This window comes from Sciurus carolinensis, chromosome 8, assembly GCF_902686445.1.
Source record: "Sciurus carolinensis chromosome 8, mSciCar1.2, whole genome shotgun sequence".
Classification (NCBI taxonomy): domain Eukaryota; kingdom Metazoa; phylum Chordata; class Mammalia; order Rodentia; family Sciuridae; genus Sciurus; species Sciurus carolinensis.
Genome location: NC_062220.1, coordinates 123,128,729 through 123,141,209, shown reverse-complemented (window position 1 = coordinate 123,141,209; position 12,481 = coordinate 123,128,729). Strand labels below are relative to the sequence as shown.

At 59.5% G+C, this 12,481-nt stretch overlaps 1 protein-coding gene across 6 annotated transcripts; it reads right to left on the bottom strand.

Annotated features, from left to right (window-relative positions):
- Window positions 1–513: 513 nt before the first annotated feature.
- Tbx1 (T-box transcription factor 1) lies at window positions 514–11,511 on the bottom strand. 6 transcript variants are annotated; one of them, XM_047560034.1, is made up of 9 exons: window positions 11,427–11,511; window positions 8,081–8,200; window positions 6,443–6,824; window positions 4,429–4,530; window positions 3,417–3,588; window positions 2,720–2,875; window positions 2,040–2,107; window positions 1,863–1,963; window positions 514–1,518 (listed from the first exon to the last, which is right to left on the bottom strand). In XM_047560034.1, exons 2-9 carry the CDS (start codon window positions 8,112–8,114, stop codon window positions 1,034–1,036), a joined length of 1,500 nt encoding a protein of 499 aa, XP_047415990.1. In that variant the 5' UTR covers window positions 8,115–8,200; window positions 11,427–11,511; the 3' UTR covers window positions 514–1,033. The 6 variants fall into 6 exon arrangements, with proteins under 6 accessions (XP_047415990.1, XP_047415991.1, XP_047415987.1 ...); XM_047560035.1 differs by lacking the exon at window positions 11,427–11,511 and adding an exon at window positions 10,568–10,589; XM_047560031.1 differs by lacking the exon at window positions 11,427–11,511 and adding an exon at window positions 8,373–8,987.
- Between the last annotated feature and the right edge of the window lie 970 nt (window positions 11,512–12,481).

The window sequence follows — 12,481 nt, the reverse complement described above, 5'->3', positions numbered from 1 at the left end:
CAATAAACAGGGGAAAACTGAAGGCCTGGGTTGGGGCTGGGTCAGGAAAGTGCTACAAGAGCAGCACTGCCTGTTTGTCTTTCCACAATCCCATCCGGGTCAAGGGCTTCTCCCTTTCCCAGGCTGGATGAACTGTGTCCTGTCATGACCATTATTCCCAGCTGCAATGCAAAAGTATGCAGGACAAGTTCTGAAAATAGGTTAGAGCCAGCCTAAGTCCTAGGACCGTGACAACTTCAGGTGTGAAGAATTTAAGTAAAAAGGACAGAACTAATACCTGGGGCTGGTACCAGTTCTGGGGATGTGGGATGATTGGGAGGGTAATTGGGCAGAGAACACGGGAAGGGAGTGAGCCCAGCAGGGATGGGGGAGTAACAGGAAGGACAGGATGGGCAATGCAAGGACTTCACTCCCACTGCCCAGGACCCTAGTGAACCTGACCTGGGACCTGTGGGGACTGGGACTGGAGAGACACTGAAGTCCTGAGTCACATCCAACTTGCTCTTCCTGAGATCTTCTGCAAGATCTGACTCTGCGCTAAATAAAGAAAGAAAAAGAAAAGAAAGAGAAAAGAAAAAGAAAAAACCCATACACAGGCAGCTTCCAAAAGAAGCGAAATCGTTTATCAAGTCAGCGCCGGCGCGGTATCTACAATATCTACACATATCTACATGTATCTACACCGCCTGCAGGCGGAGCTCTCGGGTCGTCTACACTGCCACTACCGGCGGGCCGGAGACGATGCGGTCTCGCGGTCTTGGGGAAAACAATAAATACCACTTCCTTCCACCTCTGACCCTGCGCTTTGGCACTGGCGGGCGGGAACCCCCCCCATGGCCCTTGGGGCTGGGAAAGGACCCCTGTTTACTCCGGGGTGAAGTGACCGGATAGGGCTGGAGAGTGGAGGACCCTAATGACTTCAAGGTTGGGGAAGGACGGGACCCGAGGTGGCCCCGGGCCTGGGAGAGTGTCCTTTGACAGGGCTGAGTGGGGCTTCGGTAGGTCGGTGCCCAAAGAGCAGCGACGGCTCGCATTATCTGGGGCAGTAGTCGTAGGAGCCGGGCGGCGCGGCCCCAGCAGATGAGTACATGTTGGCGGCAGCAGCGGCGGCAGCCGCTGCAGCGGCAGCAGCAGCAGCTGGACTCACCGCAGGGTGGTGGTGGTGCGGGTGTGCGTGCGCGTGCGGGTGGTAGCCGTGGCCGCGCAGACCCGGCAGAGGGTAGGGCGCTGGTCGGCTCTTGGCCCCGAGGTAGTGGTCGTAGGCTGCGGCCGGGTATTTGTAAGGATGGTGGTGTAGGGGCTCCGATGCGCCGGGCGCCTCCAGGCGCAGCTCAGTGTGCGGGGGACTGGGTCGACCTCCGGACGCACCGGGTAACTGGACGAGGCCGCCGGTGCCACCCGCTCCAGGCAGCGCAGGGCTCAGCACCCGGGCCAGCAGCTGCGGTGGGTGCGCGGGATCCCCGAGCATGGCCGATCCACCCGCGTCGCGTTCGAATTCTCGCCGGACCTCAGCAGGGTCTGCGGGAGCGAGCCGAAGGGTGAGAGCGGCGGACTGGGACAGCCTAGATGACTCCCAGAAAGCCCAGCCGGCAAGGAGGCGCGAGGCCGCGCTCGAGAGGCTCTCGCCCCTACTCTGCGAACCAGCGCTCCCCAGGGGCCCGAGCCCCTCCGCGGGCGGCAACAGCGGGCGGGGCGCAGCCTTCGGGCGGGCGGGCGAGTGCGCGCTTGCCCGCCGCCACCGCCGTTGTGCAACCAGCGCGAGGGCTGCGAGCGCCGCAGGGGTACAGGCGAGGCCGGGCGCGGCCGTCCACCCGGGGTGGAACGCGCGCGAGTCTGCGACCCGGATCCCAAGACGGCCCTACCTTTCTCCGCACCGTTGGGCTGCGTTGGGGAGGCCACGGGATTCCGCGAGCGCGCAAAGGCGCTCATTAGCGGCAGAGGACCGGGCCGGTGATTCCGGGGCCTGCGAAAGGGGGCGGATCAAGGTGGCGCCCCAGTCGGGCGCCGGGGCACTCGCTTTCTGCTCGGAGGACACTCACCAGTCCTCAGGGTCGCAGTCCCGGAAGCCTTTGGCGAAAGGGTTGCTGGCAATCTTCAGCTGCGTGATCTGCAGGGAAGCCGACAAGAGCAAGCTGCTGAAGCCCTGCAGCCCGCGGCCACCCAACCCCAGAGGCAGCGAACAAGGGAGTGTTAGGAACCTCTCTGCGCTGCCCAGACAAGAACCGGCCCACATCTCTCCCATTCTCCACGGACATTTTGCCTCCCTCTTGCAGTAGGGAGACTGGCGAGCCTTCTCTTTCACTAGGGGTCGACTTATTGCCGCCCCAACAATTGGGTATGAAGACTTTGTGCCCTGGCTGGGATGGGAATGGGGTCACCTCTGGCCCCCAAGTCGTAGCAGAAAGATCTGAGCTGGCGCCCTAGGAATCTGAGTAAACCTAGAATCAGGCCCCTGATGGGGAGTTTCCGGAATGGTTTGGAAAACAAACTTTCAGGAGGCAGTGACAGTTGCTGCTACAGAGGTCAAGCTGATAGGAGGTTGGGCCAGCCTGGCAGAGGGAGGGGGCAGCTCGAGGCCCTTGAGGGAGGGGTTGTTCTCTCAGGACCCACAACCTGCAGATCCAAGCTGTCTGAGACCCCAGGCATGGAAAGTACCTTGCACCCCATTCCCAGAAGTGTTAAATGTACCCCTCCCCAGGACCTCCCTGCAGACCCTCACCCGGTGGTTCTGGTAGGCAGTGACCGCAGTGAAGCGTGTCTCCTCAAATACAAAGGTTTTGAAGTTCTCCTCTGCGTATTTCTCACTATCTTTGCGTGGGTCCACATAGACAACATGGAAGCGAGGCTGGTATCTGTGCATGGAGTTGAGAATAATCTAGAAGGCAAGGTGGAAGATCAGCTCCAGCAACGGGGCTGGGACTGAGAATCTGGTGAGGGCTGAAAAACCGGTGGAAGTCTGAGTAGGCAATGAACTTCCTTGGATAATTTGAGCAAAATGCTTAACTTCTGAAATGAGGCCAAGCTGTGAGATCCATTTGGGACCTCCTAGAAAGATATTCCAAGTGACAAGTGGTCAGGATTTATATTCTTTCCTTAGGTCCCCAGCAATTGCTGTGGGGCCTGCACAGGGTGGTCGCTGTAGAGCAGAATTCAGCAAGAAAGCAGCCCCACAGGCCTGAATTCCACAGTCTCCTGCCTGCCCCACCTCCCCATACCCCAGTCGTCAGTCCTTTGCAATTAAAAAGCCTCCAGCATAAGATCAGGGGATAAGGAAAGGGTAATCCCCTTTTCCCAGGTCTGCAGCCTACCCGCTAACCAGAGGTCCATTCTCTGAATGTGTCCTCTCCGATCAGTGAGGACTGCCAAGGGCCTGCAACAGGGACAGCTTGGAAGCCTGGGGAGAAGGGGTCGCTCACATGGCCATTGTCGTCCAGCAGGTTGTTGGTCAGCTTGAGCTTGTCGAAGGACACAATTTGCTTCATCCACTGTGCACCTTTGGCGGGTGAGTCAGGGTGGTAATGCACTCGCCCCGGTGTGGCAGGGTCTGCCTTGCCCGCTACCAGCCAGGAGGAACTATGGAAGGCATACCTAGGGCAGCACCGGGACAGGGGTCATGCCATACTGGGGTGAACCAATAGGGTCTTGCCCCATGTGCCAGCTGAACCCAAAAAGTGCCTCTGAGGAGTTTCTTCATCAGCGAAATCAAGCCCTCCAATGCCATATGGACTGGAAGTTTCCACAAGGGGATTATGGAAAACCCGGAAAACTCCCACCCTCACACAAAATGAGCAGGGGTTGGGCCCCACTGGGATACCAAGAGGAGGTTGTGCTCCCCTTTTCTCCTCATTTCGCTGTACACGGGTCTGCCCTGTGCGGATGTGGTGGGAGGCTGACTTTGGCCTCCCTGGCAGCCTCAGGCGCAGGGCGGTCCAAATTCACTTTATTAATTGCTGTTAATTGTCCGGGCAGCAGAGGCCCGCCCTGCATAATCTCTCCCGGCCACCCCACCTTTCCGGATCAGCTCTGGGACCCAGCGTTCCCTGGAGATGGGGGAAGGGGACAAGGCGCTCTTGAATGGCTTCTGGAAGAGGGAGACCAAGGAAACTGAGGGCTGTGCTTGGCCCACCCTTTCCAGGCCATGCAGGCTCAAGGGCATCAGAGCTGCCTCAGGCTTGAAGGTTCAAGGGGTTCCCAGCTGTGTTACTTCCTGAGGCAGGTTCTGGAGAAAAAGTGGGGGTGGGCGTGGGTCTGATGGGGATAGGGAAGGGAGCAGGCTGAGAATGTCAGTGGGGCAGTGAGTTCAGGTGCCTGGGTGAATCCAGTGGTACTTGGAGTTAGTCAGCCAGCATGAAACTGCTGCAGCTTAGGGTGCCCTCCCTTGTCCCAAGCATATACAGCCAGCCCAAGCAGTCCCAAGGACTTGCTCACCGGTAGCGCTTGTCATCTACCGGCACGAAGTCCATGAGCAGCATGTAGTCAGCCATGGGGTCCATACCGAAGAGTTTCACTTGGAACGTGGGGAACATTCGCCTGGGGACAGTGGAGCCTCAAGTCACCTCATTTTGGCGAGACAGAGCTGTCCTACCTTGACTTACAGGGGCACAGGCAGCACCTCACTCAGCCCTTCCTTCTCCTTCTGGTTGCTGTTTGGTCCAGCCCTCACTCAGCTGCTCTAACCCAAGTAGGCCCCTACCCTACCAAGGGTAAGTGAAGCGGGTCCTAACCCAGTGCGGAATCCTGGAGTCCCAACCTTCTTCGTATCCAACCTTGCCTTGCTGATTCCTTGGCATCCCGGACCTAGTCTTGGCCACGGCAGGGAAGGGTCCCTAGGATGCAATCTCCTGGCTTCTCTGCCCTTGACAGAGCCTCCTCAGCTTGATCTAAGTGGCTCCCGGTTCCAACAAAGTGAAACTGGATGGTCAATGTAATTCCAAGGAGTCTCTGTTGCCTTTTGAACTGGGTCTATGGCTATTCCCCAGTCCCTCCGGAGAGGCCAACTGTGGAGAGCTGGGTCTGTGGCTGTTCCCAAATTCCTCCCAAGAGCCCACAATCCCTGACGCTCAGATCCTGGCCTAATACTGGAATCTCCCTACCGTCCTCTGGATACAGGCAAGTTCCTGCTTCCTCAAGACCCGCAAGCCCAGATGCAGTTGCCTAGGTCAGACTTTGCTTATGCCTTCCTGGTTCCCCAATATCCTTTCTTCTGAACCCTGACCCAGTGACAGATCAGGGCTCTTGAAAGGACCTTTTGCAGCTCCTGGTTGAGCCGTTGGCCGTGGTCCAGCCCTGGCCTGACAGCAAAGAAGTACCAGCCATGGGGCACTGAAGGACAGCACAAGGCTTGGTCCCCTCTTGTCCTTCTCACTGCCTCCCCTCACAGGCAACTCCCTGCAGTCAGTGGGCAGAAAACAGATGCCACGAGCCAGGCCTCCAGGACACGCTGCTTGCCACCCGCACCCAAATCCTCTGCTAGTCAAGGGTTCTGCAGAATATTATCTTCTAGGATAAAGACAGCGACGACAAGGCCCTTGCTGGGCTGAGGTGGCCTGGGCCAGGGGCCCGGCCACTGTCCCCAGGAGGACCCGTGTATATAGGGGCAGCAAAGACCCTGAAAAAAAAAAAAATCCATGGAGCAGGAGGTGAGGACAGACCCTAGGCTCCCCAGGGAAGACGGCTGTGGCAGGGAAACAGAAACCAAGAGAAGGCTCTGCAAACAGGCCTTGAGTTCCCCTTGGCTGTGCCGACACAGAGCTGGTGTGTACATTAGACACAGCCCAGCACCGGCCTTTGTCTACTGGTCAAATCGGGTGCATCTGCAAAACTTGTTCCCCTTCTCTCTCGGCCCTTAAAACAAATACAGGCCAACTGAAAGGCGATGGCCGGGCTTGCGCAAAGCCGGGCCCACTACTACCCGAAATTTAGGCCTGAGAATACTGGGTAGCAAGTTCCACCAAACCAATCACACTTTTAAAGGATCTTAATTCACTCCTAAAATCTTCCATACAATTACTCAGCTTCTGTTTTTTATCTTGCCCGCATTGACTGAACTCCGGAACCCAAAAAGTAGTTTCCTTTGAGGTGGGATCCATCAGGAACCTGCTGGGCGGCCTGGCCCCTAGTCTCTGCTGCCTGCCCCCTGCTCAATGCGCTTTAGTCCGCTGCTTCCTCGCGCGGCATCCTGGGGCTGCGGGTCGAGCGGGCCTGTTCCGGGCTTCTCTCTGCCACCCGAGCTGTCCTCTCGCTCAGCGCTACCCATGGCTATCGCAGGAGCCGGGACCACAGAGAGTAAAGAAGGCGACAAGGCCGAGAAGAGCTCGCAGGTGGCCAAGCCGCACCCCCCACCCTGCTTTTAAACCCCACTCTCGCGTATCCGAACGAGGGGCGCGGTCCGTATATGGCAGCATATGGGGAAGGTCGCGGCGCGCGGAAGGGGCACCCTGACCTGCCGGCTTTGGTGACGATCATCTCCGTGCCCAGCTGATTGAACTCGTCCCACAGTGCCTTCATCTCCAGCTGCACGCTCACGCTGGCTACCTTCGCGTTCTTCTTCACTGGCGCCTTGGCGGCAGCCACGCAGCTAGCCCCGGGACCCTCGGGCTCCGCAGCGGCACTGGTGACGGCCCCTGCGGCCGGCGCGAACGGGTAGGCGTGCGGCGGCGGCTGCGGCGGGCCTGGGGCGCCCGGGGCAGGGGCGGGAGCGGCGGTGCAAGGGTCGTAGCGCGGTGGCGGAGGATCGCGCGGGCCGTACGGGTCGGCGCCCGGCGACGCGGCGCCCGGGAAGCCCCCCGCGGCCCCCAGGCTGCTCAGGCTGCTGGCCGTGAAGGCTGCAACGTCGCAGAAGTGCGAGAGCTGAGTAAGCCACGGGCTGGACACAGCGGAGATCATGACCCGAGGGCCGCCGCCGTCGCCGCCGCCCCCGCCGCCGAGGTGAGCGCTGTCCCGCGCCGAGGGCCGAGTGGCGGGCGCAGCGCTGCGTGCGCCCCGGGCCGCGCCGCCCCACACCGCAGGCCGGCCCCGAGGAGGCGCCCCGCCCCGCCCCGCCCCGCGCCCCCCCTCCCGCTCCCAGACAATGGCCTCGTTCCCCTCCCCCGTCCCTCGCCCCTCCCCCCCTTTCCCCCCTCCCAGGCCCCCAACCCGCCCGCCCCGGCTCGCTCGGCCCGGGGCCCCCCGACCGCCCGGACCGGCTCCCCGGAGCTCCGGGCTCCTCCGTGGCCCCTGCCCTGCCGCCCTCCCGCATTGTATTTCTTCTTTTTCTGTTCCAGATTTTCTTTCCCCAATTTACTTCTTTACCTTTGTTTCCTTTCGTTTAAGTTTTCCTCCTAATCATTTTTCCTTTTTCCAATATCTCTTTATTTTTCTCGTTACTTTTTCTGCCTCTTTTTTCTGTCCCTTTCTTTGCATTTTATTTTTCATTACCTTTTGTCTTTTTTTTTTGTCTACCATTTTTCTCTTGTTTCTGTATGCTCCGTTATTCATGATCCCCCCCCTTTTTTTTAAACGATGGAGTCTTTCCCCTGTTTTTTTTTTAAATGACTTTACTTTCTGTCGTCAATTTTTCCTTCATTTTCTCTCTTCTCTTTCGTTATTGCCGTCTTTTAAAATCGTGTCTTTTTTTCTTTCCTACCGTCTTACAGATTTTCTGTGATTTTTCCCTCCTTTTTTTCTGTTTTTTTTTTTTTTTTTCCTCCTGGCCGCCCTCCCCATTTTGTTTTTGTTTGTTTTTGTTACCCTTCCCTCTCCTTTTTCTGTGTTCCCTGATTCTCTTGCAGTCTCTTCTCTTACATCTTTCCTCCCACCTCTCCAAGATCACAGCCACCTCTTGTTTCTCCCTCCCGGGCTCCACTCGCCCTCTTCCGGGCCTATGTCAAGCTGCGTGCCAGTCTCCGAGGCTGGGGCCCCCAGACTGGTGGATGAACAAACTTTATAGGAGATGCCCGTCCTTCCTGCTCCAGAGTCCCATATGCGAGCCTGGAACCCACCCCGCCCGGAGTTCCCTCTACCTACTCCGCAGCGGGACCTCACGGCAGTGGAGACAGTGGGTTGGCGGGCAGGCCAGTGTAGACGCGGCCAAGAGGCTCACCTTCCATGTCCCTGGTGACCGTGCTGAAGTGCATCCCGGCTGTGGATCCTGGTAGCCGGCGAAACTTCGCCCGGTCGGAGGCCCCGGGGCCCCGGTGGGCGGTGCCCTCCAAAGCCTCGGCTGCAACCAGAGAGGCGATGCTGAACGCGCTGGCCCGAGGAGAAAGCGGGCTCCGAGCGTCCATAGGCGCCCGCCGGCCTGGCCGGCGCCGCCTCCGACTGCGTGCGCCCAGCCGCACCGCGCCCAGTCCAGCCCACCGGGCCCAGGGGCGGGGGCCTGCGGTGCCACTCACAGCTTCGGTCCCCTAGCCCAGGGGATTATGGCGCCATGGGCCCCCACTTGGGGCTAGTATCGACCCAGGGGCCCGAATGGGTGGAATACCCTGGAAGTTCGGGGACCTCCTGCTTTCCAAGCTATCCGCCCCTCCTCCGCTGCAAGGGCCCTCTGTGACCAACGCCCCTTGAACATCCCGCTGCTCCTGCCAAGGCTGGGCCTCCCTCTGTTCAGAAAAGCCACCTTCAGCCTCCTCAGCCCCAAAGGAAAGGCCGCTATGCCAGGAGCACCCAATCCCAGACAGATGGCAGGGCACCGTGAAGCACCAAGGGGCTGCCTGGGCTCCGTTCTGCTCCTGCCCTTGCCTTGACTCCTCCCGTCTCTACCTTCTCCCCGGCTACCCGTGCACCTGGGTAAGGAGAGAGCAGCTCGGGCTCCCGCGCCGGACACGGGCAGATAGCCTCAGGGCTGCGGAGTTCTCCGTTCCTCGGTGCGGCGGGACAGGACCCAGCTCAGCAAGTGCCCTACAGACCCCTTAGGACTCGCTGTCCTAACTGGGGACCCGAGCCGGGGGACGCCGCCCAGGCCGCGCAGCCCGGGAGCCCGAGCGTCACGCGCACCCGCGCGCACCGCCCGCCTCTGACCGGGACGCTTTTACATCCGGAGGGTGGGCAGTGCCCGCTCCTCCGACCTCCCAGCGCACCGGCCGGGCGCAGGGAGGGCCGGGGGCGGGGCCTGGCCGGGCGATGGACTCCCAGGACACGTCGGAGAAGTTCAGGCCGCATGGTTGGGTGCAGCCTGCTTGTCACCCCACAGCCAGCTTGCCCACCGGAGAAGACCCTGCTGCCGGTGGTGCCCGATCAGGCCCTCGGCCTTGGGTCTCTGGACTCACACATGCTCATGCCTAATGTCCAGTTCGGCCTGTGTCTTTTTCCTCAAACGACTATTTTCTGGGGTCTCCTTTGACGACTTCAGCAATCCCTGAAGTTCCTGTCCAGGGTCTCTTCAGCTGGGTGTCAAGCCTGCGGCCTTCCTGCATCTCAGGAGCTTCCCTGATCTTGTGCTAAGGGTACTGGGCAGTTAGGGCCTCAATTTCTAAGGTCTTTCTGCCTAGGACCTTGTAGGCCTCATGCAGCACTTGATTGGAATGGGGTGGGAGGCAGGCAGCCTCTCCCAGGTCTTTTACAATTTCAGGGCCTCAGATCCTGAGCTGTAGAGAACCCTAGCTGCAAGCCACTGGTCCCCAGTTTCCAGGGGAGTGGGCTCTAGCAGGAAGGGACTGGACTGAGGAAGGAGCTTGAGGCCAGGAGTACAGGGTATATATATATATGGTGCCATGCCCTGTGTGTGGTGTAACCGTGCACACCTTTACTCCCGGGCCTGCAGCTAGGGCCTTATGGATCATATTGGGAAAGAGAAGCTATCATCAAGGCATTCCTCAGGCCCTGAGTGGCCATTCAGGGCTGTGACAGTGACCTGTCATCCAGCAACTGTCACTGAGGGGACCAGGGCAAAGTCCAGGGAGGTGTAGTGTAGAGTGCAGGGACCAACTGGTTCTAGGTTCCTTTCTCTCCTCCCTAAGTAGGGTCAGTCCTTATGTCCAGGACCCCAGAAGGCATTGCCTCTGATGGAGGGGAGATCCTGGCTGTGAGCAGGTGAGAGGGTCATTGGTGGGTGCAGGAGATAAGGCCAGTGTGGGAGGTCTGTGCCTAGAGAGGCTCTGGGCCCTGCAGATTGTGAGTGGGTCCCTGTGTGGGGATATGGGGATGGAGGCTCCTGCATGTGACATGTATCATCAGGGTGCACAGTGCCCTAGAATGTAGGGTGCTCAAGGTTGTTCCTGTGTACTTGAGGGAGCCTTCCCAGTGTGCACACACCTGAGGGCAGCAGCCAGATGCTGAGCCTGAGAATGAGGCCAACATTGAGAAGGGAGAAAGGGAGAAGTGAAAGTGAAAAACCCTGAAACTCTAGGTCAGGCCTTTAGGGCGCTGCCCTGAGGTCCCCACCTGAAGATGGGGACTGGGAGCAGTTCTCCCAGCCTGTCCTCCATTAACCCCTTTCGTGCTGTGATGGAACGTGCTGGGCCAGCAAGGTGGACAAACGTGCCAGACCCAAGGAAACCTTGGCAACAGAGGAGCGTTGGGAAGGGGTGAGGGGCCTCATTCAATCAGCTCGGTCGTTGGCTCATCCGCCCCACCCTCCACGGATACTTACCCGCTTGGTCCTGAAATCCCTAACCCCGAAGCTCAATGCCGAGACCATTAGGGGGCCTTCCGTTGACTGAAGGGACCTAAAGAAGCCCGAAGCTCTAGAAGCGCGAGGTCGTCCTAATTTCCAGACCTCGCCTGAGCCGCAACCTCCAACGCCCACAGGGCAGAGCTCTTCTGACCCTCCCATCTTCGTGCACCGCACCGCCCTCTTACTCTGTGCTCCGCCACGCACAGCAGCCACCAGGAAACCCTCCGGCGCTCCTCTGCCCGCTACGGCCTCACTCCCAGTGCCGCCCGCAGTCCGGAGGGGGCGCACGCACCCGGTGGTCCTACACCCCACAAACTCTGGTTCGGCCGCGGCACCTAGACCGCGGGAACTATTTCTCCCTCACCTGGACCGGCCGCGGCTCCCTTCCGTCTCGCTCCCCCTGCCGGCCGCGCCTCCATTACGGTAAGTTTGGAGGCCTGGCTGGGAACCGGCCTTGGGCAGAGTCCCAGGCGCGGCCCGGAGTCTTGAGCTACTCAGGGTATGACTTCTTAGGGTGTTGTGCTCGGCTGGGACCTGGGCTGCTCGGTCCCTTCTACCACGTGCCACACAGAGTGAGGACGAGACCCGCATTTCTCCAAGCAGGAGACGGAGAAGTGGGGGCCCCGATGAGACCATTTTACAGGCTCTAAAACCAAGGCTAGTGGGGATGAGGTAAGAAGCTTGGATGAGTGCAGGAGGCTGGAAGGATGGGATGGGGCTAAGGACACCGGGTAGCCTCTGCCTTGCCCTCTAAGCCCTAGGGCAGATCCCCACGTGGGCGTTTGGTTGCACCCCAATCCTGCCTTTGGAGTCCGATGTGCCCCAGCTCACTCACCCTTTGGCCCAGCATCTTCAGAGAAGTCGAACGCGAAGCAAGTCTAATTTCCGAAGTTTTCTCCCCAGTGCGCTGAAGGCGGCCCCTAGAGAATCTTGGCTGCTCTGCTGCCCGCCCAGCTCCGCCTCCCCTGGGCACACGTGGCTCCCCCAGGGGAGCCGTCAGACCGGCGCCCTCACGCCCTCCAACCCCACTCCTCACTTCTCGTAGTTTGTAAAGACACAGCACCGCACCCACCGCTCAGAATTCATTCAGCCAGCCCTGGAAGGACCTGTGAACCTTCAAAACCTCGTATGTCTTTGGAGGGCTCACAGCCCACCCATCTATGAGCTCACTGGCTCCCCAGACTAGGTGTGCAGGACCAGCAGCCCCTGAGTTGGCCCCAGAATGTTTGGAGTAAATAAGCACACAGACAGGGTCACAAGAGCTGTCACAGTTTGTCAGCACTGGGAATGGCACATGAGAGTGCCTGGTGGGGAGTGGAGCGGGCTGGGGACTCCTCCTTTAGAAATCAGAGCACGGAGGTGGGTATGAGACTGCATAACCCCCCAGGGCGCAGAGGGAAGCACCGGAGAAGGCCTGGGCTTTTCTTGACCTGGTTAATTTGTTTCAAGATTGATAGAGGGTGAATTGCCTCCAGCACTTGTCTGGATGTGGCCTCAGTATCTCGAAGAAAGCTCATAGTTACTCCAGAGGCAGCCTGCAACCGGCCTCTCTGTTGCTATCAGCATCTCTGCCCCAGGTCCCAGCCACCTGGGACACATCCAGTGTCCTGAGAGCGGACAAGCAGCGCCACTGAGAGCCGGGGGGGACTCGACCTTCGCTGGAAACCGGAGAGGCGGGCATGCCTGAAGGCTCTGTTTTCTTTTTCCCAGTATGGTCTCCCACTAGACTCCTAACCCACCAGCGGGGGCCTGAGCAGCAACCCAGGCCCATTGGGTGCACTCCATCGTCCCTCCATCCCACCAAGATGTTTGTCCCCAGATGCTGGCAAATGCCACATTCCTGATGACCCTCATGGGTGTGGGCAGGCAGAGACCCACACCCTGGAAATG

What these genes read in the sequence shown, in the direction of transcription:
- Tbx1 (XM_047560030.1), bottom strand. Translation starts at nt 8,264, where the DNA reads ATGGACGCTCGGAGCCCGCTTTCTCCTCGGGCCAGCGCGTTCAGCATC. An exon ending in ATCGTCACCAAAGCCGGCAG is followed by an intron (nt 4,531 to 6,442) that starts GTCAGGGTGCCC and finishes CACTGTCCCCAG; the next exon opens with GCGAATGTTCCCCACGTTCC. An exon ending in CTGCCTACCAGAACCACCGG is followed by an intron (nt 2,108 to 2,719) that starts GTGAGGGTCTGC and finishes GCTTCCCTGCAG; the next exon opens with ATCACGCAGCTGAAGATTGC.